The 26,481-nt window shown below is 44.2% G+C and overlaps 1 protein-coding gene across 2 annotated transcripts in view; it reads left to right on the top strand.

Annotated features, from left to right (window-relative positions):
- APLP1 (amyloid beta precursor like protein 1) overlaps window positions 1-26,481 on the top strand; it is a 54,952-nt gene that overhangs the window by 3,768 nt on the left and 24,703 nt on the right. For both annotated transcript variants that reach the window (XM_040422216.1, XM_040422221.1), the window contains exons 2-4: window positions 24,244-24,393; window positions 24,553-24,682; window positions 25,976-26,088. In XM_040422216.1, coding sequence (XP_040278150.1) covers window positions 24,244-24,393; window positions 24,553-24,682; window positions 25,976-26,088 — 393 coding nt within the window. The remainder of the gene's footprint in view (window positions 1-24,243; window positions 24,394-24,552; window positions 24,683-25,975; window positions 26,089-26,481) is intronic.

A 26,481-nucleotide genomic window follows, 5' to 3' on the forward strand; every position in this document is an offset into this window, starting at 1 on the left:
GCATCCGCTATGTCAGGCCCGGGGGAGACTGTAGGGCAGGTGAATACGATCTACTGTTCTCTGTTATCAGCCATTTCAGATGGGGTAGAACCAGCGTTAGGACAGGTGACTGCAGTCTGTTGGCATCCGCTATGTCAGGCCCGGGGAGACTGTAGGGCAGGTGAATACGATCTACTGTTCTCTGTTATCAGACATTTCAGACGGGGTAGAACCAGCGTTAGGACAGGTGACTGCAGTCTGTTGGCATCCGCTATGTCAGGCCCGGGGGAGACTGTAGGGCAGGTGAATGCGATCTACTGTTCTCTGTTATCAGCCATTTCAGACGGGGTAGAACCAGCGTTAGGACAGGTGACTGCAGTCTGTTGGCATCCGCTATGTCAGGCCCGGGGAAGACTGTAGGGCAGGTGAATGCGATCTACTGTTCTCTGTTATCAGACATTACAGGCTCGGGAGAGGCCGAGAGTGGATGGGATAGATTTAGGGGTTGGTAAGATGGGCAATTGCAGTTTCACAGGGGGTCCTCGAGGACATGGACCCCAAAAAGAGAACTAAAACTACCTAGTAATATGTTGCAGTGTATGGTGGTATATATTTTGCGAGCTTTGGAAGAGAGTATTATCTGGGTACTGTATATTTGTTAGGCATCATGTGGTGGTATTATGTGGGCTGTGTATGTCAGTATTATCATATCATCAGTATTATCATGGCAGTGTAATGTGAGCTGTATATGGCAGTATTATCTTAGCACTTTATGGGAGTGTAGCAATATTGTGTGGGCTGTATATGACAGCAGCATCTTGGCAGTGTATAGCAGTATTACGTAGGCTTCATATTGCAAGATTATCGTAACACTATATGGCAGTATGACAGCATTATGTGGGCTGTATATGGCATTGCTATCTTGGTAGTATAGCAGTATTATGTAGGCTGTATATGAAAGTAGCATCTGGGCATTACATGATGACAGTATTATGTGGGCTTTATATGGCTGTGTTATCTTGGCAGTATTATGTGGGCTGTATATGGCAGTATTATCTTGGCAGTATTATGTGGGCTGCATATGGCGGTGTTATCCTTGCACTATATAGCAGCATAGTAGTATTATTTAGGCTATTTATGACAGTAGCATCTTGGCAGTATTATGTGGGCTTTTATATGGCTGTATTATCTTGACACTATAAGGCAGTATGACAGTATTATGTGGGCTGATATGGCAGTACTATATTAGCACTATATGGCAGCATAGCGGTATTATCTGGGCTGTATATGAAAGTGGAATTTGGAGATTATATGGCAGTATTGTGTGGGCTGTATATGGCAGTATTATCTTAACACTGTATGGCAGTATTACTTAGGCTGTTATGTGACAGTATTACCATGGCACATTATGGCAGTATTATGTGGAAAAGCTTCTTGACCACGGCCCCATTTAACATAAAACCAAACCTGAATGCAGAGCAGGTGAATACATCTATAGCTCCCTGTTATCGGCCATTTAAAGCTAAACAGATATATGACCAGTAGGGGGAATGAATGAGACTAGAAAAAGAGCCCTGACCCCCATGATCACTACGGTATGTCACATCTCCAGAGCTGTGATCCTCTAAAGCTATTCATAACCTATTTGTCGGATATTAGCCGCTTTTCGTATAACGGTACGGTCAGAACAATTTTGTCTTGTAACAGGTGGCTGTGGACAGAGAACACAGTGAACTGGTCCCAGTAACCTTTCACTGTCTCCTCCTGGTACAGACTTCTCCTATACATAATACCAAAAAAAAAAAAAGAAAAAGAAAACAAGGCCTCTGTCTATTGTTAGCGGTCATGTGAGATGTAGTAAGACCCGTCCACAAGGCCCGGGCTAGAGCAATGATTACAGATGTCATGACTGATTGTTCCCCCGAAGACAAACAAATAAGGATGATCACCGGTGAATAATATACACGTGCCTATACATATATGATTATGAAGCCAATGATGCCCAGGTTATACCAGCATGGTCCATATCACTATATACAAGAAGATGTATAACTTAGACCAGCTGTACATATATAATTATATACAGGAGATGCCCAGGTTATACCAGCATGGTCCATATCACTATATACAAGAAGATGTATAACTTATACCAGCTGTACATATATAATTATATACAGGAGATACCCAGGTTATACCAGCATGCTCCATATCACTATATACAAGAAGATGTATAACTTATACCAGCTGTACATATATAATTATATACAGGAGATACCCAGGTTATACCAGCATGGTCCATATCACTATATACAAGAAGATGTATAACTTATACCAGCTGTACATATATAATTATATACAGGAGATACCCAGGTTATACCAGCATGGTCCATATCACTATATACAAGAAGATGTATAACTTATACCAGCTGTACATATATAATTATATACAGGAGATGCCCAGGTTATACCAGCATGGTCCATATCACTATATACAAGAAGATGTATAACTTATATCAGCTGTACATGTATAATTATATACAGGAGATGCCCAGGTTATACCAGCTGTACATATATAATTATATACAGGAGATGCCCAGGTTATACCAGCTGTACATATATAATTATATACAGGAGATACCCAGGTTATACCAGCATGGTCCATATCACTATATACAAGAAGATGTATAACTTATACCAGCTGTACATATATAATTATATACAGGAGATGCCCAGGTTATACCAGCATGGTCCATATCACTATATACAGGAAGATGTATAACTTATACCAGCTGTACATATATAATTATATACAGGAGATGCCCAGGTTATACCAGCATGCTCCATATCACTATATACAAGAAGATGTATAACTTATACCAGCTGTACATATATAATTATATACAGGAGATACCCAGGTTATACCAGCATGGTCCATATCACTATATACAAGAAGATGTATACCTTATACAGCTGTACATATATCATTATATACAGAAGATACCCAGGTTATACCAGCATGGACCATATCACTAGATACAAGAAGATGTATAACTTATACCAGCTGTGCATATATAATTATATACAGGAGATGCCCAGGTTATACCAGCATGGTCCATATCACTATATACAAGAAGATGTATAACTTATACCAGCTGTACATATATAATTATATACAGGAGATGCCCAGGTTATACCAGCATGGTCCATATCACTATATACAAGAAGATGTATAACTTATACCAGCTGTACATATATAATTATATACAGGAGATGCCCAGGTTATACCAGCATGCTCCATATCACTATATACAAGAAGATGTATAACTTATACCAGCTGTACATACATAATTATATACAGGAGATACCCAGGTTATACCAGCATGGTCCATATCACTATATACAAGAAGATGTATAACTTATACCAGCTGTACATATATAATTATATACAGGAGATACCCAGGTTATACCAGCATGCTCCATATCACTATATACAGGAAGATGTATAACTTATACCAGCTATACATATATAATTATATACAGGAGATGCCCAGGTTATACCAGCATGCTCCATATAGCTAGATACAAGAAGATGTATAACTTATACCAGCTGTACATATAATATTATATACAGGAGATGCCCAGGTTATACCAGCATGCTCCATATCACTATACACAAGAAGATGTATAACTTATACCAGCTGTACATATATAATTATATACAGGAGATGCCCAGGTTATACCAGCATGCTCCATATCACTATATACAAGAAGATGTATAACTTATACCAGCTGTACATATACAATTATATTCAGGAGATACCCAGGTTATACCAGCATGGTCCATATCACTATATACAAGAAGATGTATAACTTATACCAGCTGTACATATATAATTATATTCAGGAGATACCCAGGTTATACCAGCATGGTCCATATCACTATATACAAGAAGATGTATAACTTATACCAGCTGTACATATATAATTATATACAGGAGATACCAAGGTTATACCAGCATGGTCCATATCACTATATACAAGAAGATGTATAACTTATACCAGCTGTACATATAATATTATATACAGGAGATGCCCAGGTTATACCAGCATGGTCCTTTCAGTGCAGGTTCCACCTATAGATGCAGTAAACACATGAATCACACCTGTCGCTGGCAGGGACTGGATTGATTTTCGGGGGGGGGGGGGGGGGGGGGGTTAATGCTGGTTCTGGTGAATCAGGACTTGTCTTTTATGATCCGTCATTAGGGTGACGTGGATTTACTGCTCCTTCCATTTACAATATTACATTGTTTGGCGCCAGGAGACGTGCTGGCTGTATACCTGGTGAGAATGTGGCGACATCAGTCAGAGGCAGGGTAATCAATCAGACAGGAACTACAAATCTCAGCATAAGGTACCATAGTTATGAAATTGCATTGATCCAGAATACATGATGGGGGTTGTAGTAATTGCTACTGACCCCTAGGTGATAGGTAGCATTGGAGCAAAAGGACGGATAATGAGTAACATGCCATATAGTCCTGATGGGGATGTAGTACAGGAAAGGTTTGCAACCTCCAGCACTCCAGCTGCTGTGAAACTACAACTCCCAGCATGCACACTTGCTTGGCTGCTCTCCCAAAGTAGTGAACGGAGCATGTTGGGAGATGTAGTTTCACAACTGAAAGGTTGCTGATCCATGTAGTTCTTTGACAGTAGAGAAAAATATGGCTTAGATACATTGGCTCAGCAGACAGTATCACACATAATAGGATTAGATACAGTAGCTCCAAAGACAATATCACATATGATAGGCCTAGATACAGCAGCTCAGCAGACAGTATCACACATGAGAGGATTAGATACAGCAGCTCTGCAGACAGTATCACACATGATAGGATTAGATACGGCAGCCCAGCAGACAGTATCACACATGAGAGGATTAGATACAGCAGCTCAGCAGACAGTATCACACATGATAGGATTAGATACGGCAGCTCAGCAGACAGTATCACACATGAGAGGATTAGATACAGCAGCTCTGCAGACAGTATCAAACATGATAGGATTAGATACAGTAGCTTAGAAGACAGTATCACACATGATAGGAAGAGATACAGCAGCCCAGCAGACAGTATCACACATGAGAGGATTAGATACAGCAGCTCAGCAGACAGTATCACACATGATAGGAATAGATACAGCACCTCTGCAGACAGTATCACACATCCTAGGATTAGATACAGCAGCTTAAAAGACAGTAGCACACATCATAGTTTTAGATACACCAACACAGCAGTCCATATCATATATCATGGGATTAGATACAGCAGCTCTGCAGACAGGACAGTATTAGATATAAGCTTAGATATGCAGAAAACAGTATCACACATGATGGGATTAGATACAGTAGCTCCAAAGACAGTATCTAATACAGTAAGCCTAGATACAGCATCTCAGCAGACAGTATCACACGTGATAAGATTAGATCCAGGAGCCTAGAAGATAGCATCACACCTGATAGGATTAGATACAGCAACTCAGCAGACAGTAGCAAGGTTTTAGATACACTAACACAGCAGTCCATATCATACACTGATGGATTAGATACAGCAGCTCTGCAGACAGTGTTAGATATATGCTTAGATATGCAGCAGACAGAATCACACATGATGGAATTAGATACAGCAGCTCAGTGGACAGTATCACACAAGCTAGGATTAGATACACTAACACAGAGGACCATATCATACATCATGGGATTAGATACAGCAGCTGTGTAGACAGTATCAGATATAAGCTTAGATACATGGCTCAGCAGACAGTTGGATACACGGATACAGCAGTCTGTTCCACACATGATAGTGATAGGTACATGTAGTACACCTTAGATACGCTGTGTAGCAAGCACAGTATCAGATTTGAGGAGCTGAGATACGCTCTGGGTTAACCCTTTTCTTCCATCATCCATTAGGATTTACAAGGCGTTCCCCGATCCTGGCTGCAGCCTGGATGAATTGCTTTGTAATTTTATGAGTCCCAATCGGATGAGATAAAACCCTGACCAGACACAATGCCTGTAATTCACACATCTCATGTGGAAGTCTATCGTACATCTCATGGGTCATGTCTGGCGCAAGAAATTCCGCACAATGTTTTTTTGCTTTTTTGTTGTCATTTCTGTGAACAGTACAAACAGATGTGTCTATCACTCCTCTCTGATACAAAAAGCCACAAATTATTGGCGCGAGATCCTACCACTCAACTGTCGATTTTTTTAAAGGAGGCTGTAGATAATCACTGGATAGATCGGAAAGAGTATGAATTCCTATTCCCCCAATATCCGAAAATTGATACCTTCTATGGACTTCCTAAAGTCCACAAGGGGTTACATCCCCTAAAAAGGGAGGCCAATAGTTTCGGGGGTTGGAAATTTGACTCATCAAAATTTACATTGATAGAATTCTACATCCCTTTGTTCTATCCCTTACTTCGTATATACGTGATACGATGGACCTGCTTAAGAAACTCGAAGGAATAGTAGTTGATGTGTGGCTGGCCTCGGTTGATGTTGAGGCCCTTTATACATCATCCCACACCAAATGGGACTGAGGGCTACCAAGCATTTTCTTGATACCAAAATCAATCATTACCAGGGCCATTACAGTTTTCTTCTTCGTTTGCTGGAATTCATCTTGACCCATAACTATTTTGTATTCGATTCTAAGTATTACCACCAGCTCAGGGGTACCGCTATGGGGCGTTCCTGTGCCCCAACTTATGCCAGTTTGTTCCTGGACTGGTGGTGGGAGGATACAATAGTGTTTTCTGACCAATATGCCAACTGGGTCTCACATATTTTACTGCGGGTAAGATATATCGATGACATTCTGATATTGTGGTCAGGTGAGAAACGAGATTTTCAGTTATTTGTCGAGGCACTGAATCAGAATAATATTGGGTTGTTTTTTACCCATGAGATACAGAAAGATTCTATTGCTTTTCTAGATATTCGGCTATGGAAAAAAGATAATATGATTCAGACATCCTTACATCGTAAAGAGACCTCCACTATCAGTTTTCTGCAATGGGGGAGCTTTCATCCCACCCCACTAAAGAAGGGAATCCCAAAGGTACAGTTCCTCAGAATACAAGGGATGAGGATTTTGAGAAAGAGGGTTTCTATTCTACATCAGAGATTTCGAGAAAAAAGATACCCGAGAAAAGCATTAAATCAAGCATGGGAATTTGCACGGAAATGCAACAGAACCAAGCTATTAACCCCCAAAATCAGAAAACAAGATGATAAAACCCATACGTATTATTGTAACTTTTGATTCCTTGGCACAGGAAGTGAGAAATACACTTGGTAAATATTGGTCACTTCTGAAAACAGATCCAGACATCTCAGGATTCATTCCAGATTTTCCAGTAATTATGTATAGACGTGGGCGCAACTTAAGAGATACCTTGGTTCGCAGCCGCTTTGAGACTCATAAAAAAGAGACATGGCTGACCAATAGACAGGCTGGTACCTTTCGTTGCAGCCATTGTAAAGCGTGTCAATTTATTGATAGAGGGTCTCAGTTTTCAGATTCTGGTAGACATAGGGTATACCATACCCGCTCTTTTGCTAACTGAAATACTGAGGGTGTAATATATCTATGTAAATGTACATAAAATTTGATGTATGTAGGAAAAAACATGCTGCGCATTTAAGAGATGGATTTTGGAACTTGTGGGGGATGTAAGAAATAAACGTGATAAACCTATCTCCAGACATGTGACTTTGAAACATAATAGTGATGTCAGAGTTCTGACCTTTTGTGTGTTAGAGACGATCAGGACAGGTATTAGAGGTGGAGATCTTGTCACCATTTTGAAACATAAAGAAGCTAGATGGACATATAGATGAACACTATCACCCCTTGTGGCCTTAATGAGTATATTGATTTTGTGTGTTTTATTGAAATAATGACTTTTTTGGACTAGTCCGTCTATTGTTATTTTTTATCTATGGGTGAGGTAGGGTGCTACTTATAATGAAATGGTGCACCCAATATATACCTTATAATATGTGGGGTGTCACGAACCAGCGGGTTTGAACCCACTGTGCCACGTGTCCTACCTCTAAGGGATTTGTCTAAGTGAACCCCTCGATCTTCACAGTACCCCTGATGGTGGGGATAGACTTTCCCGAGGGGAACACCAGGTTGCTACCTTTTGAGGAGGATAGGCACACGAGGCAGCTGGTCCAGACGGACCAGGAGGTACCTGAAAAAGGTACCAGAGGTGGAGGACTGAAGGATGAGGCAGAGGCGTAGTCAGACAGGCAAAAGGTCAGGGCAGGCGGCACAGGTACAGGTCAGGCAATCCAGGTCGGCAACAGGAGAGTTGTGAGGAATATGGATTATTATTTCATGTCAACCATCTTCCCACACCAGCCATTAGCTGTCAGCTAGCAGAGGTAGTGAACTCCATAGGAGGGCCCTGCTTCAAAGCCCCAGCCATATGGTAGGGAACTTTTTGAAGGCCACCTTTGTTTGCAATTTCACACCCCATTCAGACAGCATGGATCCTGCAGGAAAACCTCCCTGCAGGGGGTCTAAGCCATTCCCCAGTTCAATCAAATCTAGCAGACAGCATGGAACCGGCGATTTATAAGGAATTATGAATCGCCTGGCGATCACAGGCGCAAACTGGATACATATTTGTGTCCCGGTGGCCACGATGAAAATGCCCGTGGTCTTAGTTTGGTGGTGGGATGCCAGGGAAGGGATATATACATATCTCCCCACAGAAACCCAATAATGGTACCATGCTTGGACTCTACTGGTAGCCGGAACCTAGGCGGATTCGTTGGTCCCAGAACCATCTCCCTGTGACCTTTTGGCCTGGAGCTATGAACCCTAAAGGGGTTTGGGGGTCATTTGCTGCCAGCCCAGCAGATGGGGGGGTGGACCCCCCCAAAGGCCGGAAGGGAAGGGACCGGCTACAGGTTAAAAAGCTTGTGCCAGCAAGCGGGCGTTTTTTTTCTCGGAAGGAGGGTCCAGACCACTGTATATATTCTGTGTGTATAGTGTTATATCTAGTGTGCCCTTAAGGCGATTAAATATATAATTTAATCTTGTGCTGTCTTGTATCTCGATCACGAATCCCCACGTCCGTGTTTTGGCCTAGTTATAAGCTACCGCGGGTTGGTTTCTCACCATTTATAATCCCGTTAGCGTACCGGGCTTATATCAAACGAGAAGCTGGTGGCAGATTACCCGGGCTGAGAAAGCGCTGTTTCACTGCGGCAGTGAAATGGCTCTCTCAGCTTGTTGCCTCTCTGTGCCCGCGTGGACAAGAGGTGTCTGTGTAAACTGTACCAAGTTGACCTTACATGTTCCTCCAGGAGGCTGTAACGTGACGTGACGTCTTGGTAACCAGGGACCAAACCGCGTCTTGTGAGCTCGATGTAGTTGACGTCAAGCGGGCACGAGGACTGGTATCCATCACAAGAGTCAAGACAAGTAGGCAGGGATCTAACAGGTAGCAAAATCCAGGAATACAGGTATGAGTCAGGAACACAAGTGGAAATCAGGAACCTTAGCAGGACACAAGGACCTTGACACTGAGGCATCTGGGAAGGGGGCTGAGGGATGTCTTTTACCAGAACAGGAGCCACTGTGATCAAGCGAGCAGGATTTACAATGTACTGGGGCTCCTCCTGCTGGTCGGAGAAATCAAATGACCGAGACAGAGCATCTGCCTTGTTGTTTTTCTCGGCCAGGTGAAAGTGAAGCTCAAAATCACAACAGGAGAAGAAGAGTGCCCATCTGGCTTGGTGAGGGTTCAGACATTGGGCCATCTTCAGATATGTATGGTTCTTGTGTCCGGTGAAGATTATCACTGGATGCTGGGCCCCCTCCAATAGATAACACCACTCCTCCAAGGCAAGTTTTATGGCCAGAAGCTCTCTGTCTCCTATACAGTAATTCCTCTCAGCAGGGGAGAAGAGCTTGGAGGAGAATCCACATGTAAACATCTTGCCCTTGGAACCTTTCTGTAGTAAAACAGCACCGGCTCCTATGGAGGAGGCGTCCACTTCTAAAAATAATTGGCGGGAGACATCTGGATGATGCAGAACAGGTGCAGAAGCAAAGGACCTCTTTAATTGGACGAAGGCGGCCTCCGCCTCAGGAGTCCAGTCTTTGGCATTCACCCCTTTCTTAGTAAGATCAGAGATGTAAGAGATGAAAAATTCGGGATGAACTGATGATAGAAATTAGCAAATCCAAGGAAGCGATGTATAGCACGAAGACCCTGTGTGCAGGGCCAGTCCATTACTGCATTTAATTTTTCAGGATCCATCTTTAACCCGGCATCCGAGATCATGTATCCGAGGAACGGTACGGTAGATTTTTCAAAGATGCATTTCTCGAGTTTGGCATAAAGTCGATTCTCTCTCAACCACTATAAAACTAAACGTACATGCTTCCGAGTGAGTGGTAAGATCTGGAGAGTAGATCAGTATATCGTCCAGGTAAACAATCACACAGACATAGAGCAGGTCCCGGAAGATATTTTTTACCAACTCCTGGAATACCACGGGAGCATTGCACAGACCGAAGAGCATGACGAGATACTCGTAGTGTCCATCACGAGTGTTGAAAGCAGTCTTCCACTCATCGCCCTTTCGAATGCGGCTAAGGTTGTATGTGCCGTGCAGGTCTAATTTTGTGAAGACTTTAGCTCCCCGGATCCTGTCAAAGAGTTTGGAGATTAGCGGAAGAGGGTATCGATTCTTGACTGTGACCTTTTTCAGACCTCGATAGTCGATACAGGGTCATAGGGATCCATCTTTTTTCTGCACAAAGAAGAACCCGGCACCGGCTGGTTAAGTAGATTTCTGGATAAACCCCCTCTCGATATTCTCCTTGATGTAATCAGACATAGCTTGGGTCTCGGGAAGAGTGGGTAGACTCGACCACGAGGAGGAGTGGCACCGGGTAGAAGGTCAATCGGAAAATCATATGGACGATGAGGAGGCAGGGTCTTGGCCTCTTTCTTACTGAAGACATCTGCAAAACTGGTATACTGCTGCAGAGGTCCAGACAGGTCTACAGGTACAGTAGGTGAGGAAGCAGGTCGGACCTCTGATAGTCAGATGGACTGACAGCATGATCCCAAACGCAGAATCGGACTGGAGTGCCAGTCCACAACTGAAGTGTGCTGACATAGGGATAACCGGATTTACGGACGCTGGCAGCACATAGAAGGAGATCATATCTGAATGCAGAACCCCTATTTGCAACTTAAGGGGCATAGTAACAGAAAACACAGGTTCAGGAAGTGCCAATCCATTTACGGAAGCCACAGACAGAAGCCTTTCTAGACGGATGGTAGAGAGCCGATACCGATGGACCAGAGCTTGCTGAATGAAGTTACCAGCTGACCCAGAGTCTAAGAATGCAGGCACAGACTCCCTTGTGAGAGAGAGTCACCGGAACTGAAAGTTTCGGAAAGGACTTCTCCTTGTCTAGGACAACCTCTCCAACTGATCCTAGACATTGCCGTTTCCCGGCTTCTGTGGACAATTACGCACAAAGTGGGCCTTTCCTCCACAATACAGACACAGGTTCTCTGCTTTGCGGCGTAAACGTTCCTGGTCAGAAAATTGAAGGAGCTCAATTTGCATGGGCTCTTCAGATGGGGTGGACACTAGAGGAAGAACCGGCCTCTGGACGGATGGAGCCAAACGAGATGGTCTTCTGGTGCATGCAACCTCCTTAGAACGTTCCCTGAAACGCATATCTATCCTTGTGGCCAAGGTGATCAGGTCATTCAGAGTAGACAGACTGTTGCGACCAGCTAATTAATCCTTAATCCGGTCAGAAAGACCCTCCCAGAACACTGCCAGTTGAGCCTCATTGTTCCATGCAAGTTCGGCAGCCAGTACGAACTGGATGGCGTACTGACCCAGCAGAGCTGATGCAGTGGAGGACGTGCGGCCCGACTCTTCAAAGACCAGCCAGAAGGTAGCCAGGAAAGACTGCAGATTAGTGGTCTCTGGACCTCCATGTTCCCAAATAGGATTTGCCCAAGCAAGGGCCTTATCAGACAGCAGGGACACAATGAAGGCAACCTTGGACCGCTCAGTGGGAAACTTCTGTCCATGCAACTCAAAGTGGATCAGCAGGACACAAGGACCTTGACACTGAGGCATCTGGGAAGGGGGCTGAGCCACTTACTGTATATATGCGCAGGAGGGCTAGGATTGGTCAGCGAGGTCACATGACCTAACCCATAAAGCCCAGGAAGTGATGCACGCTGGCCCTTGAGGAAGTGCTGCATGAAACAAGCAGCAAGCATGCTATGGCCAGGGCTGAGAGGAAACTGTGGAGAAGATCCCAGAACAACAGTACCCACAGCACCCACACACAGGGTAGTAACCTTGCCCCTATTTTACCTCCCCATCCCCCGTCCTATTAGCTGGTATAAAGTGACACTAGTTTATGGTAAAATATTACTTTCAAATAGTCAAACAATCCTCTTGTATTAGTAGAGTACAGTGACTTTGGCATCTGTACCTTAAAGGGAACCTGTCCCGGGATTTTGTGTATAGAGCTGAGAATATGGGTTGCTAGATGGCCGAAATATCCAGTCCCTATAGCTCGGTGTGCTTTTATTTGTTTTGCATCAATGTTTTTAATAGTATTACTATATAGTTTTAATAAGCAATAAATTCCTATAGCTATATATTTCGTTTCTCCAAAGTGGTTTTTTATGTAGGTGTGCCCCTCTTAATTATATAGCTTTTATCACTTTAACACTTTTTGAAGATTGGGTGAATCTTTTTAGTGGGTGCACCCTTCCACTCACTGGACAATAGGTGAGCCATCTCATACTGATTATTTTAGAAGTTGATTTTTACCTTAATTTTTTCAATCCCCGTTGGCTCAGGAGTGGGAGGGGGCGTGGCATACCCAGATCAGGGGCATGGCTTAGAGGGACCTGGGGACGTGGTTTTATATCTTTTGAGGGTGGACACATTGTGGCAGGGGGCGTGTCTGGGCTCCTTCCTGCAAGAGTGACGCCCCTCTGGGCACCTTACTGGCTCATTTGCATACCAAATAAACTGGATTTTCAGAGGATAAAAACATCTATTGCTGGAACAAAGGCACATCTTGAAATAAGGTACTAAGTGCTATTACTTCAATAGCGATTATCCTGGTGACAGATTTCCTTTAAAGCTCTCCTACAGCGGTGAAGATAAATAGCTGGGTTGTTATGGAAACCTGAAGTAAAGCTGTGTATGTGGAGGCTGGATGACCTGCGAGCTTCTATTGGCTGATAAGGGTCATGTGACCAAGCTGCTATTGGCTAATGCATTTTTTTGGGAATATCTCAGGAGCGGTACATCCTAGAGAGCTGAGACCTGGTCTAAAAACTTCCCGGACACTTGATGTACCTGTGTGCCAAATATCGTGATTGTAAATGTAAATTCCTTTAGCGGACATACACACGCACACGCATATACTTATATATTAGAAGATATACCATCAACTGGCTGCTGTTCACAGATCTGTCACTCCTGTTATATTTACATAATAATTGTAATAAACATCTCTAATAAAAAACATCAATCAATGCAGACTTTTGCGCTGAACTATAGGTATATAATGGATATGACTGATCTGTCAACAGCACCTTGCTGATTGGTTCCAGATTTAAAAAAATGTATATGCTTATTTTCATAGCAGTGACTTTTGTTGTGAACGGTGATTTATCCCACCGGTGCAGCAGCGGACCCTTGTTGCTTTACAGACCCATCCCTGTGTTCATGACCCAAGTAATAACGACGTCATCTTGACCCTGAGCCAGATCGGCTTTTATATCCCTGGTTTACTCTCTCAGGCTGCGGCCCGGGCACTGAGGTTGTATAATGAAACCACAACAATTCTGAGCAGAAATGATTAAAAAACCTCTCATGGCTTTATAAGGCTTGTAAAAAGCCCGACACAAAGCACAGAGCGGGGAGCTAAGGCTCAGTGTGAGGACAGCTGCAGGGTAAAGAATGGAATCTTACTGTACATGGCTGCCAATACAGCTCACCCAGCTTTCCAAGACTCCTGAACAACAACAACAGTAGGACAGCATGGAAAACCATAGGCAGGTAGGACGCCCAGGAGACGGCTAATGTGTGGTATAACTACAACCATGTTAGTAGTCACCCAGCTTTCCCAGATTCTTTAGGCGTGAGATTAGCCACGTCATTCAGTCTTCTTATTGAAGAACCCTACGGTCAGCCTCTCCCCAGCCTGAAATGGCTGATAACAGCGAGCAACCGCTTGTAGTCACCTGTTTTACAGTTATTCTTGCCTGTATTCTTCCATACAGCAGAGATTAGATGGACTGTATTTCTTTGCATTTTAGTTTCATTACTTTGGTCCTTTTTTGATGACTCGTCATATGCTTATAATTTACACATTGACAAGTACGACGAAAGAGACTTCATTGCTTTGACAGTAACTTCATCTTGGTTTGAATTATTACCGTCATTCCAGGATCAGATGATTACGGCTCAGGTCAGAACCATTACACAACGGAACGTTTGCGTTCCATGGAAAGTCACAGGATGTATGCGGTACGAGGCGTTACTAGTGTTGATCGAGCACCAAAGTGCTCGTGTGCTCTACCGAGCACCATGGAAGTCAATGGGAGAACCCCAGGCACCCCCTGCTCAGAAGAGCAGAGGGTGTCTGGTTCACAAAAAGAAGTTAAAAATTGATGGAAACCCCCCAAAATAGTTTGGAAACAGCATTGGGAGGATGTGTGGATGTATATTGGACTCTTATTACCTATGACATACAATAGACAACCACACAAAGGCTATATGCCAAAAGCCAGGTATGTGCAAGCCAACAATCTATCTATGAGACAGATACAGTCAGCATACCTTACAATGTCAGCCTTGTGCACTATGAGATATTCCAAACCAGCTCTCATCTGACTGAGAGCCAGTAAGCCTCAAAGTTGCGTCATATCTGTTGGATGGCTTGGGTGGACCTGCGCACCTAGATCAATATCATTAGGGTGACAAAAAGTTTTCTGATTGTCCTAACATAATATTCAATAACCTTTCTATACAGTTTTGTCATGTAAACTCATTTGCATAAAGATGGGCATATGGGAAAAACATGCAAATGAGCAGAATCTGCCTTGTTTTTCAGCTGAAAAACCATTTGCATGGAAAATTTGCAATAAAAATTAGCGATTACAATATTCGCGATCTACACTACTCATGAACAGCACCATCTATTGGATTCATAGTCTTATGACAAGACTATTAGACTATGAGTCTTATGACAAGACTATTAGTCTTGTCATAAGACTATGAAACCAATAGATGGCGCTGTTCATCTTGTTGGGGCGCTAGTAAGGCTTCTTTCACACTCGCATTTTTTGCGAAAATACAACCGCATGCATCCGTCATGAACAGATCCATTTGTATTATCTGTAATATAGTCAATGGAGGACGGATCAGTTTTCTATTGTGCCAGATTGTGTCAGTGAAAACGGATACGTCCCCATTGACTTACATTGTGTGCCAAGATGGATCAGTTTGGCTCAGTTTCATCAGACAGACACCGAAACGCTGAAAGCAGCGTTTTGGTGTCCGTCTCCAAAGTGGAATGGAGACTGAACTAATGCAAACTGATGCATTCTGAGCGGATCCTTTTCCATTCAGAATGCATTAGAATGCAAACTGATCCATTTTGGACCGCTTGTGAGAGCCCTGAACGAATCTCACAAACAGAAAGCCAAAACGCGAGTGTGAAAGTAGCCTTAGTGGGGCACCCTGATCAACAGAGCACACACACACCGTGTAGCACCATCTAAACTGGAATCTTTTAAAATACTATATATATATATATATATATATATATATAGAGAGAGAGAGAGAGATAAACAAAATAACTGTCCACAAGGCCAGCAACTTATAATAATGCTGGAGAGTTATTACACGAGTGGCTGATATCAGTAGTCACACACAAGTAAATGTATGAAGGTTCTCAGCACTGGAGATATGTGACAGAGAGTAGTCATCATGGGGGTCAGGGGGAATTATGGAAACTACTTATCGATTATAATATCTGTGGCCCCCTCCAGCCTTATCGGTCTATCACATTTATTCCTTGCAGTACGCATTGTGGCATTACAGTCCCCTAATAAAGTCCCCGTTGCATACCGCCGACGTATGCCAATTTACTGTGCCATACAGGGGCATATATCAGCCATTGACCACAATGCTAAAAAGACGTATACTCTTTTCTAAATATTTTTTAGCAGTGGGTATGCCGACGTGTACCACCTGCTAGAAGGACTCTCTTCTGGCCTCTGCCAACTGGTCAGGAGCCTATGGCAAATGCCAGGAGTAGCGTAAAAAACAAGATGTGAACTGAGTTTAATATGTACCTTAAAATGTTATTTTAGCATTATTATATTATTACAATATTTATTTTTATCTTTTATTTTTTACCTATTTTATTTTTTGGGCTTTTTTTGTGTGGGGGGGGGTTTGTTTGTTTTTAATATACAAATCACTTCCACATTATAATTGAACGGACGGCCTCGAAGGAAGCTGAGTTCATATCCCAGAGGAGATGCGGCAGATGACACGATGTATAAATATAGGGCCTACGTTGGCGACAGATGTGACAGGCTGTTGTAATAAGAAGAGAGAGGCGAGGTGAGCCGCCAGGCCGGGAATACAATGGTTGAGGCTGGTAGCGAGGTGGGAAGGTGTCAGTCAAGAGGAAATTTGAAAAACATGTTGTAAATGCGAGACGAGGATGAAAGCTGGAGGAGCGAGGAAATCGAGAGGCCCAGGAATATGAGATGAAAAAAGCAGATATGGGATTGGGAGGGCAGGAGACGTGAGAGGTGACGGGGGCGGGGGGGCGGGCAAGATCAACCCTTTACATCCATTTGAAAAAGGTTGTCATGACAACGAAGAAAGATAGACCATCTCCACCGGGAGCCCGTTACCATGGCAGCTTATCCTGGAAAGTCAGCGATAGAGGCTGAGAATGAGTAGGCCGGGGATGTAGACCCTGAGACCGTACAGCGAGGCGTCGGGGGGGTATTCCAACCTTCCTGCCACCTCGCCTCACACTCTACAACATGGCTGACAACAGTGACTCTGACCCCCTCCTACTCCCCTGTAGTCAGAGTGACCGACTGTGGTGGAGAAAAGGTGGTTAGCAGGTAATGACGCTAATATAGAATGGAAGAAAGTGCATAACGTGACTGCAAACCTCCCAACTTTGTAAACGAACAAAGAGGGACACATTGTGGGGAGTACCACAGCAAATTTTTTCAGCACTAGGCCACGCCTCTAACTCCGCCCTAAACATAACTATACACCTAATCCCACCCACATAGTATCCACATAGTAATTATTCCCCCACATAGTAATTATTCCTCCTTCATGCAACTGCACAGTATTTATGCCCTTATTGTGTCTTCACAGAACTATGCTCAGCTGTGCCCCCAGTAATATGCCCACATTGTGCCCCCCAGTAATATGCCCACATTGTGCCCCCCAGTAATATGCCCACATTGTGCCCCCAGTAATATGCCCAGCTGTGCCCTCAGTAATATGCCCAGCAGTGCCCCCAGTAATATGCCCACATTGTGTCCTCAGTAATATGCCCAGCTGTGTCCCCAGTAATATGCCCAGCTGTGTCCCCAGTAATATGCCCATATTGTGCCCCCGTAATATGCCCACATTGTGCCCCCAGTAATAAGTCCACATTGTTCCACCCAGTAATATGCCCACTTTGTTCCACCCAGTAATATGCCCACATTATGCCCCCGAGTAATATGCCCACATTGTCCCCCCCGTAATATGCCCACATTGGGCCCCCCGTAATATGCCCACATTGTGCCCCCGAGTAATATGCCCACATTGTGCCCCCCGTAATATGCCCACATTGGGCCCCCAGTAATATGTCCACATTGTGTCCCCAGTAATATGCCCACATTGTGCCCCCAGTAATATGCCCACATTGTGCCCCCAGTAATATGCCCACATTGTGCCCCTCACAGAAAGTAAAAAAAATAAACACCACATACTTACCTTCTTCCTAGCAGCAGCAGGATATCGGCTGTCTAGTCTGTGAAAGAGGCGGAGCCGAGGCTGAATGCCATCCGGCCCCGCCCCCCACACAGACCAGAGGTGTGGCATGCGGGCAGGGTGGAGGGATGATGAAACAGGGAGCGGATGCCAGTGTTCCGTGATATTTCCCCTACCCGTGAAATTTCCCTACCCTCGTCACTTCCTGTTGTGACGCGGCCGCACCGGACATAACGTTCCCAGCTTTGGAAGGAGGTGTGCCGGGCCGCGCAGGCGCACAACGACGGGGTAGGGAAATTTCACACCAGAGTTGGGGAGAAGGGGCCACCTAATGCGCTTGCGCCTTACCTCTCAGTTGGACACCGGCGGCGCGGTTAACTACTCCCGTCGGGATACACCGTGCGTGCGCACCAGCGGACAGGGAGATCTCTAATACCGAACATCCATCCGATCACCGCGCCTGTGCACTGTGGGGGTAGGGAGATCTGATGGCCATTTGTTCTGTTAAATCTCCCTATCACTCACTGCGCACCCGCGGTGTCCGATCATCTGGAGCCAGCTGAGAGGTAAGGCGCAAGCGCATTAGGTGGCCCTTTCTCCCCAACTCTGGTGTGAAATTTCCCTACCCCGTCGTTGTGCGCCTGCGCGGCGCGGCACACCTCCTTCCAAAGTTGGGAACGTCATGTGCGCCTGCGCGGTGCACCTCCTTCCAAAGCTGGGAACGTCTTGTCCGATGCGGCCGCGTCACAACAGGAAGTGACAAGGGTGGGGAAATTTCACGGGTAGGGGAAATATCATGGAACACCGTCTCTCTGCTTCATCATAATACAGGCAACTGTCTCTGCTTCCTATAGACACAGGACAGCTGCCAGAAAGCGGGACATAGCTCCTCCATACCGGGACAGCCACTGATATCCAGAACTGTCCGGGACGGTTGGGAGGTATGCGCGACTGCATCCGGGGGAGCGCTTTCCCATAGCAACCAATCAGAGTCCAGCTTAACAGCAAGAGGTCGATTTATGAAACTGTCACCAAAAAAAACCTCTTAAATTATCTGTATTATCCATAGCAGCCAATCACAGCACAGCTTTCATTTCTTAAAGCTCTTGTGAAAGATGAAAGCCGTGCTGTGATTGGTTGCTAGGTGCAAGACGGCTTTAATTAGACAGTTTCATACATCTACCCCTATAGGCCCTTTGGAAAATGAAAGTAGTGAGATGATTGGTTGCTATAGGCAACTGCACCATTTTGCCTTTCCCCTCAAGAAGTACCACTGGCACAGTTACACGTGTGTGCGCCATATTTATAGAGCTCTTGGCTGCCATTTTGTGACTCAGTTTATACACTATGGGGGAGATTAGTTCAATAGTTTAGTTGCCATAGCAACCAATCACAGCACAGCTTTAATTTTCCAAAGGAGCTCTGAAAAATGAAAGGTGGAATCTGATTGGTTGCTATGAGCAACTAAGCCAGTTCTTTACACTAGTTTTGATAAATCTCCCCCTCTATGAGGGTTTTGGGGGGAATTTGAGGAGGGCCGGCGTAGCCCACCATCCTGCGTGATGGGATGGAAATTGCTGCCTGCGAAATAATCTTCATTCTATTTTTACCTATTGCTGTTTTCCTCCCTGACAAATGACCGCTGTTATCTTATCTTCTGACAACCCTGCCCCCTCTTCCCACATACTCACACATCACAATCTGACTATAATTGTACAGAGGAGGAGAAGGGGACGAGCTTTAAAACAAAATATGAACCTACAAAAAACAAAAACGCCATTGTTTTGCCTCGAAAATCGACAAGGATTTCATGTGGCACAGTAATAGAACATATTGACCATGGAAATAGAGACAGGACCAGGGATCTCAAGTCTCCCCGAGGTTCAGGGAGTCTCCCAATAGCGGCTCCCTGACACCCGCATGTGAGACAATACATCCCGGAAAGGTTTATCTCAGTCAGATAGCAGAGCAGAGAGATAAGAGAAGTGACAGGACACAGAGTTTAGATTACAGGTTGAATTAACCCTTTAGGGTCAAATTGGCTTCTCAAGGAGATATATATGTTAAAGGCATCCCTTCTTCTGTCTCATTCAGTAGCTATAGAACTATTGAGAGAGATGTATTTTTTTTAAATACATTTACACATTTAACCCTCCATTTTAATTATATTATTTACCCCAGTGTTAAATTCACCCCCCCTGGATGCTTGATTTTTTTTCCTACAGTGGGGTAGATAATTACACACAGGGTTTTAAAGAATAAACTTCCTGACTCAGACCAAGAGCCGACTCAGCGAGTCAGCAAGTGAATCGAAGCATCCGCGCATGCGCATTGCGCAACCTAAGCTTCGGTTCACTTGCTTCTTGTCAGCTCAGCGAATGAACCGAAGATTCATGAATCTGTTCATTACTGATTCAAATGAACCGATTCATGTGAAAGATCCGAACTTCCCATCTCTAGTTTACTCGCAGTAAACCTTTCCGGCAACCTGTAGCAGTGTCCCCTTCTCGGCGCGTGCGCGCAGTGCAAGAAGAAGCTGATGCCAGCAGTCCGCAGCGGCGCATCAGGCAGAGCCTGTGCGCACGCGCGGGATCTCAAAGCGGGAGGAGGGGGAGGGAGGGAGAGGCGGCACTGAGGAGTAGAAGGCGGCGCTGGGCACGAACGGCGATGCGTGCGGCCGGGCACCATGCATCCACAGACCTCCCCTGCTTGGGCACCTTAATTCAATGATTGACAGGTTAGTAAAACCTGTTTTTCTGCAGGATAAAGCCACAAATAGCTTTTATAAGGCCACCTTAGAAATCAGAATGCTGCCCTGGACATGAGCAGATGTTTAGCTCACAGGGCTTCTAGGTGGTGACAGAATCCCTTTAATCATATACAGAAATATGATAATTTGGGGCAGGGTAATGAGCCCCGTCCTCCACACCATAGAGCAAAGTGTGCAGATACTGCAGATGTCTGGAAAATGTAATAAAAAGTTTGTGAAAGAAAAAAAATGAAAACCTCCCTGAAATGAGACGTGCACCTCCCTGAAATGAGTTTTTGCAGGTTGGGATGTCTGCAGGACTCAGTTTCCATTGTGTGTTTCATGAAAAGAGGAAAATATTAATACTGCTATGAGACTGTCTAAATAATAGTGCCACATTGTGCTTAAATATACCGCCATACTGAGCTGCCGCAACATAGTAATACCCACATACAAGTTTCCAAATATTATGGCCATATCGATTCACCGTTGCCATACCGTTATACCACCACTCTGTATCAAGTAATAATTCCATAATCCTGCCAGTACCTACGTGTACCTACAGCATGTTCTGTAACCTCCAACAATCAATACTTCTATACAATGCCATAGTCATAACACTGCTATATAAAGGCAGTAAACATTTAGCATTAATCATATAACGCTGTCATAAAGTGCTTATATAATAGTGCCATACAGAATCAGCGAACACATAAGAATCATACAGCACATAAAAAAATTATATGGTGCCCATATAATTCTGCTATATGGCAACTTACCTGACAGCCATATGACAGTGCTCAAAATATACTTCCATACATTGCTTATATAATAGTGCCATACAGATTCAGTGAACACATAATCATACAGTATCTAAATAACAGTGCCATAGGGTGTCCATATAATACTGCTATACAGTACTTACATGACAGCCATGGACATATAACAGTGCCCAAATAACCCTCCAAAACAGTTCTTATATAATAGTGCCATACAGATTCAGTGAACACATAATCATACAGTACCTACTGTAAATAATGTTGCCATAGGGTGTCCATATAGTACTGCCATACAGTACTTACATGACAGCCATGGACATACTGTATAACAGTGCCCAAATAACCCTCCCATAAAGTATATATATATATGATAGTGCCATACAGATTCAGTGAACACATAATCATACAGTACCTAGATAATGTTGCCATAGGGTCCCCATATAATACTGCTGTACAGTACCTACATGAAAGCCATGAACACATAACAGTGCCCATACGCTGCATATATAATAGCGCCATGCAGATACAGGTAACATATAGGAATCTCAGATGGTGTCCAAATACAGTGGTATAAAGTGTCCATATAATACTGCTCTACGGCACCCGATATGACCGTGCCATGCAGTGTCCCACACTGTGCCAAAACAACCTTGTTCTGTAATGCCTATAAAATGCTGTCACACTATACCTATATAATGGCGCCACACAGATACAGTGAACGCAGAAGAGTGCCAAACCATATTTTTAGCTTACCGTACATAATACTACCATACTGTGAACACATAACAGTGTCCAAATAATATTGCTCTGCAGTGCCCATGTAATACTGCCGCACAGTGTATATAATAGAGCATTATATAGTGAATACAAAAGAGAGCCAGTCTAGTAGTGCCCTATAGTATCCACATAGTACTGCCATACAGTGTCTACATAATACTGCCAACCAGTCACTAGATATAAATTGTATATCGCTCGAGGATTTGCAGACCTCCCTCTCTTTGCTGTTATATAACGGTTTATCTCCCTCCATCATGCTGATTGTTTCCACAATATTTCGCTCGGTATCTAGGTCGCCACTTGTAATCTGCAGTAATCATTTTATTTTATTTTTCCATTTTTCCAATTTCTTTAAGTGGCTGCGGCCGGATCGTTCGCGGCTTCACAGGATTACACTTGATTGTTTTAGCATATCTTTATGCGGCTTTGCGGAGGGGCATATAGCGGTCTGCGGGTTCTCCTGGCATACCATAGGCTCAAATGCCCTATCCTCTGCCAGTCTGTGACCAGGTGGAACTGACAGAGGGGGCCAACCTTTGGGGAATTCACCCAGTGCACTTCTGTGAGCACTACTTCGAATGTCGTCTGCCTATAGTCATGTACAGGACTGTAGGTACAAGCAGGCCCTCCTGCCAGGAAGTACTGACATAGGGATCTCACCTAAATGTATGGATTTCTACCCAATCCATATCTGTGAGGATGTAGTGACTGCGGGTAAAGCGGGTCTAACATGGGAAGTTTGGGGCCCCGGAGGCTGGAGATGGATTTGGGGCCCCCATGGGAAAACCTAAGCTCCACATTTTATGTGTAAATGGCTGCGGGGAAGAACTGGATGATTTTCCTGAGCAAAACCAGCAGCTGACAAGTGAGGAAGAGCAAAGTGATGGGGCTGGATGCAGACTGACATGTGAGCACTGCAGTACTGACGGACATACGTGACCCACATGTACCGCCAGATCATGTCAGTGTCCTACTGCAGCATCTTCAACAATTCTGTGTGTAAAGACGACCCGCTGCAGCCCTATAATCCTCCTTATAATACTCCCTGGAATACCTCTATAATCCTCCTTATAATACTCCCTGGAATATGCCCAGTAATACTACTTATAATACTCCTTGTAATATCCCTATAATATTCCATGTAATACTCTCTGTGATATATCTTATAATACTCCCAATAATACTCCCAATAATACTCCCTGTAATACCCCTATAATACTACTTATAATACTCCTTGTAATATCCCTATAATACTCCCTATAAGATTCCCTGTAATACTCTCTGTGATATATTTTATAATACTCCCTGTAATAACCCTATAATACTCCCTGTAATACCTGTATAATACTCCTTATAATACTCCCTATAATACCTCAATAATACTTTTTATAATACTCCCTGTAATACCTCTATAATACTTCATGTAATGCCTCTATGATACTCCTTGTAATACCTCTATAATACTCCATGTAATGCCTCTATGATACTCCCTGTAATACCTCTATAATACTTCATGTAATGCCTCTATGATACTCCTTGTAATACCTCTATAATACTCCATGTAATGCCTCTATAATACTCCTTGTAATACCACTATATTATTTTCTATAATACTCCATCTAATACTCCTTTATTCCCTGTATTTCTCCCTCTAATACTCCTTCATTCCCTATAATACTCCCTGTGATAGTCCTATATTCCCTATAATATTCCTTTATTCCCTGTAATACTCCTTGTAATATTATCTGTAATACTCTGTATAATACTTTCTGTACTACTATAATTATAACTGTGATCATGCATAACTCGTGCCTTTTCTCCTGTGTCTGCAGAGTATCGCAGCATGGCGACCCCAGTTGGCGCTCTTTTGTGGCCGGGTCCCCCTTCACATGGACCTCATGAGAGGAGACTGGGTGGCGGATCCCCGTGGAGTTCCCAGCTGCCCAGGAAGCAATGAGGAAATCCTACAGTACTGCAGACAGGTGAGGACCAGGAACACTGCTACTGAGCCAGAGTATCTAAGCCTGCCATGAGCGATACTGTCTGCTGAGCTGCTGTATCTAAGCTTATCATATGTGACACTGCCTGCGCTGTGTGATACTGACCGCTAGTCATGAGTGCTAATATCTGTTCTTCTGCAGATGTATCCAGAGCTACAGATCACGGGGGTGACAGAAGCCGCTCAGCCGGTCACGGTGACAAACTGGTGTCAGAATCAAAAGCCTGAATGCAAGCGTCGCCTCCATATTGTAGTCCCCTATCTCTGCCTTGGTGAGTGGTGGCCAGTAACATAATGCACCCTTTAAAGCTGCCCACACTCCTTCAATAACTGTTCTGCCCGACTATCTTATACACTTGCACACTGGGTGGACTGAAACAACGTTTTTTCAACGGGAGAGGGCTCATTGCCTGTGAAAACAAAGGATCGGACATTCTGAAACCCAACATGTCCGATCCTTCTTTCTCCCAGCATCTGAAGAGTCAGGACACCCCATACACATCAGTGAGTCAGGCAATGCCACCAAAACCAGTGCTTGACCAACGTTCCACTAATGTATATGGCACCTGAAAAGGGTTTCCCAAGACTTAAACTTGTCCTCTATCTACAGTATATCAGGGATGGCCAACCTGAGGCTCTCCAGCTGTTGCAAAACTACGACTCCCATCATGCCCGGAGAGTCTACAGTTATCAGCCTACAGCAGGGCATGGTGGGAGTTGTAGTTTTACAACAGCTGGAGAGCCGCAGGTTGGCCATGCCTGGGCTAGGGTATAAATGTCTGATCGATGGGGGTCTGATCACTGAGACCCCCACCGATCCTGACAACAGGGGTTCTGTGCCCCCATATGAATGAAGCGGCAGTCTAGAGAATAAATGGAGCAGCAGCATAAAGGCCATGAGGCTCTCATCCTAGTGATTACGGGGGTCCCAATGATAGGACCCCTGTACAGCCAAGTCATGTGCTTGACTACTGCACATCTAGCAATACCGTAGAGAATGTATGCAGAAGCAGCACACTGGCCATGGGGCTCCCATTCTAGTGATTACGGGGGTCCCAATGATCGGACCCCCTATATAGCCAAGTCATGTGCTCGACTACTGTACCTCTAGTAGTCCCATAGAGAATGACTGAAGCAGCAGTGCACATGGTTGACCTTCACTCCACTGATACAGGGGACACAGGACCTCCTTTGTTATGATGGGGGTTCCCAGCGGTCGTACCTCCAACAGTCAGACACTTATTCCCTATCTTGCGGAAAGTTTAAATCTTGGGACAACCCCTTTAAAGCTCATTCCATATATTTAGTGACTCAGGGGTAGATGGGCCCGGAGCCCAGACTGTTTAGCTCCCAGAGGCTTGTCTAGAGTACATACTTTAGTAACAAAACCGGAGCTGTGAAAAATATTTGGTCTGTACAGGGTTTTTAGGATATAAACAAGAATGTTTCTATTCCCTGACAGCAAGCAGTGACCTTGCTGCAAAACAGGCTAAGCTGCAGAACACGTCACAATGTACTTCCATATGACTGGCCCTCTCATGTCCTTCTTTCTTTATCTTTGGCAGTGAATGAGTTTGTCAGCGATGCTTTGCTGGTCCCAGATAAATGTCGCTTCCTGCACCGCGAACAGATGGACGTGTGTGAGAGCTATCAGCACTGGCATGAGACGGCTCGCACGGTGAGACATCTATCCCTCTATAGTCCCCGGCAATGACAACTCCCATCAGGGCATTCGATGCATTGTATTTTTTTAGATGCCCTGAGAGCTACATGTGACCAGGTGGATTACCATGAATTCTGAGATCCGGGAATAAATAGGCTTAATATGACAGGTGAATAAAAAATGTACTAAACTATAATAAGATATATACAAAATATAACATACAGATTAAAGTAAATCACCAAAGCTGTGAACAAATGAGCCAGCTCCCCATTGACCAGTTCCCCCATGGTACCTGGCCAACACCCATATGATACAGAGAGGTAGTGGTAGCAAGACACATCTTACCCTGAAGATGTTGTCAATGGAGCTAAGCTCTCTGTGAAAGGGGTTCTCCGGGAATTAAGAAAA

The sequence above is a fragment of the Bufo bufo genome, chromosome 1, assembly GCF_905171765.1.
Source record: "Bufo bufo chromosome 1, aBufBuf1.1, whole genome shotgun sequence".
Lineage (NCBI taxonomy): Eukaryota > Metazoa > Chordata > Amphibia > Anura > Bufonidae > Bufo > Bufo bufo.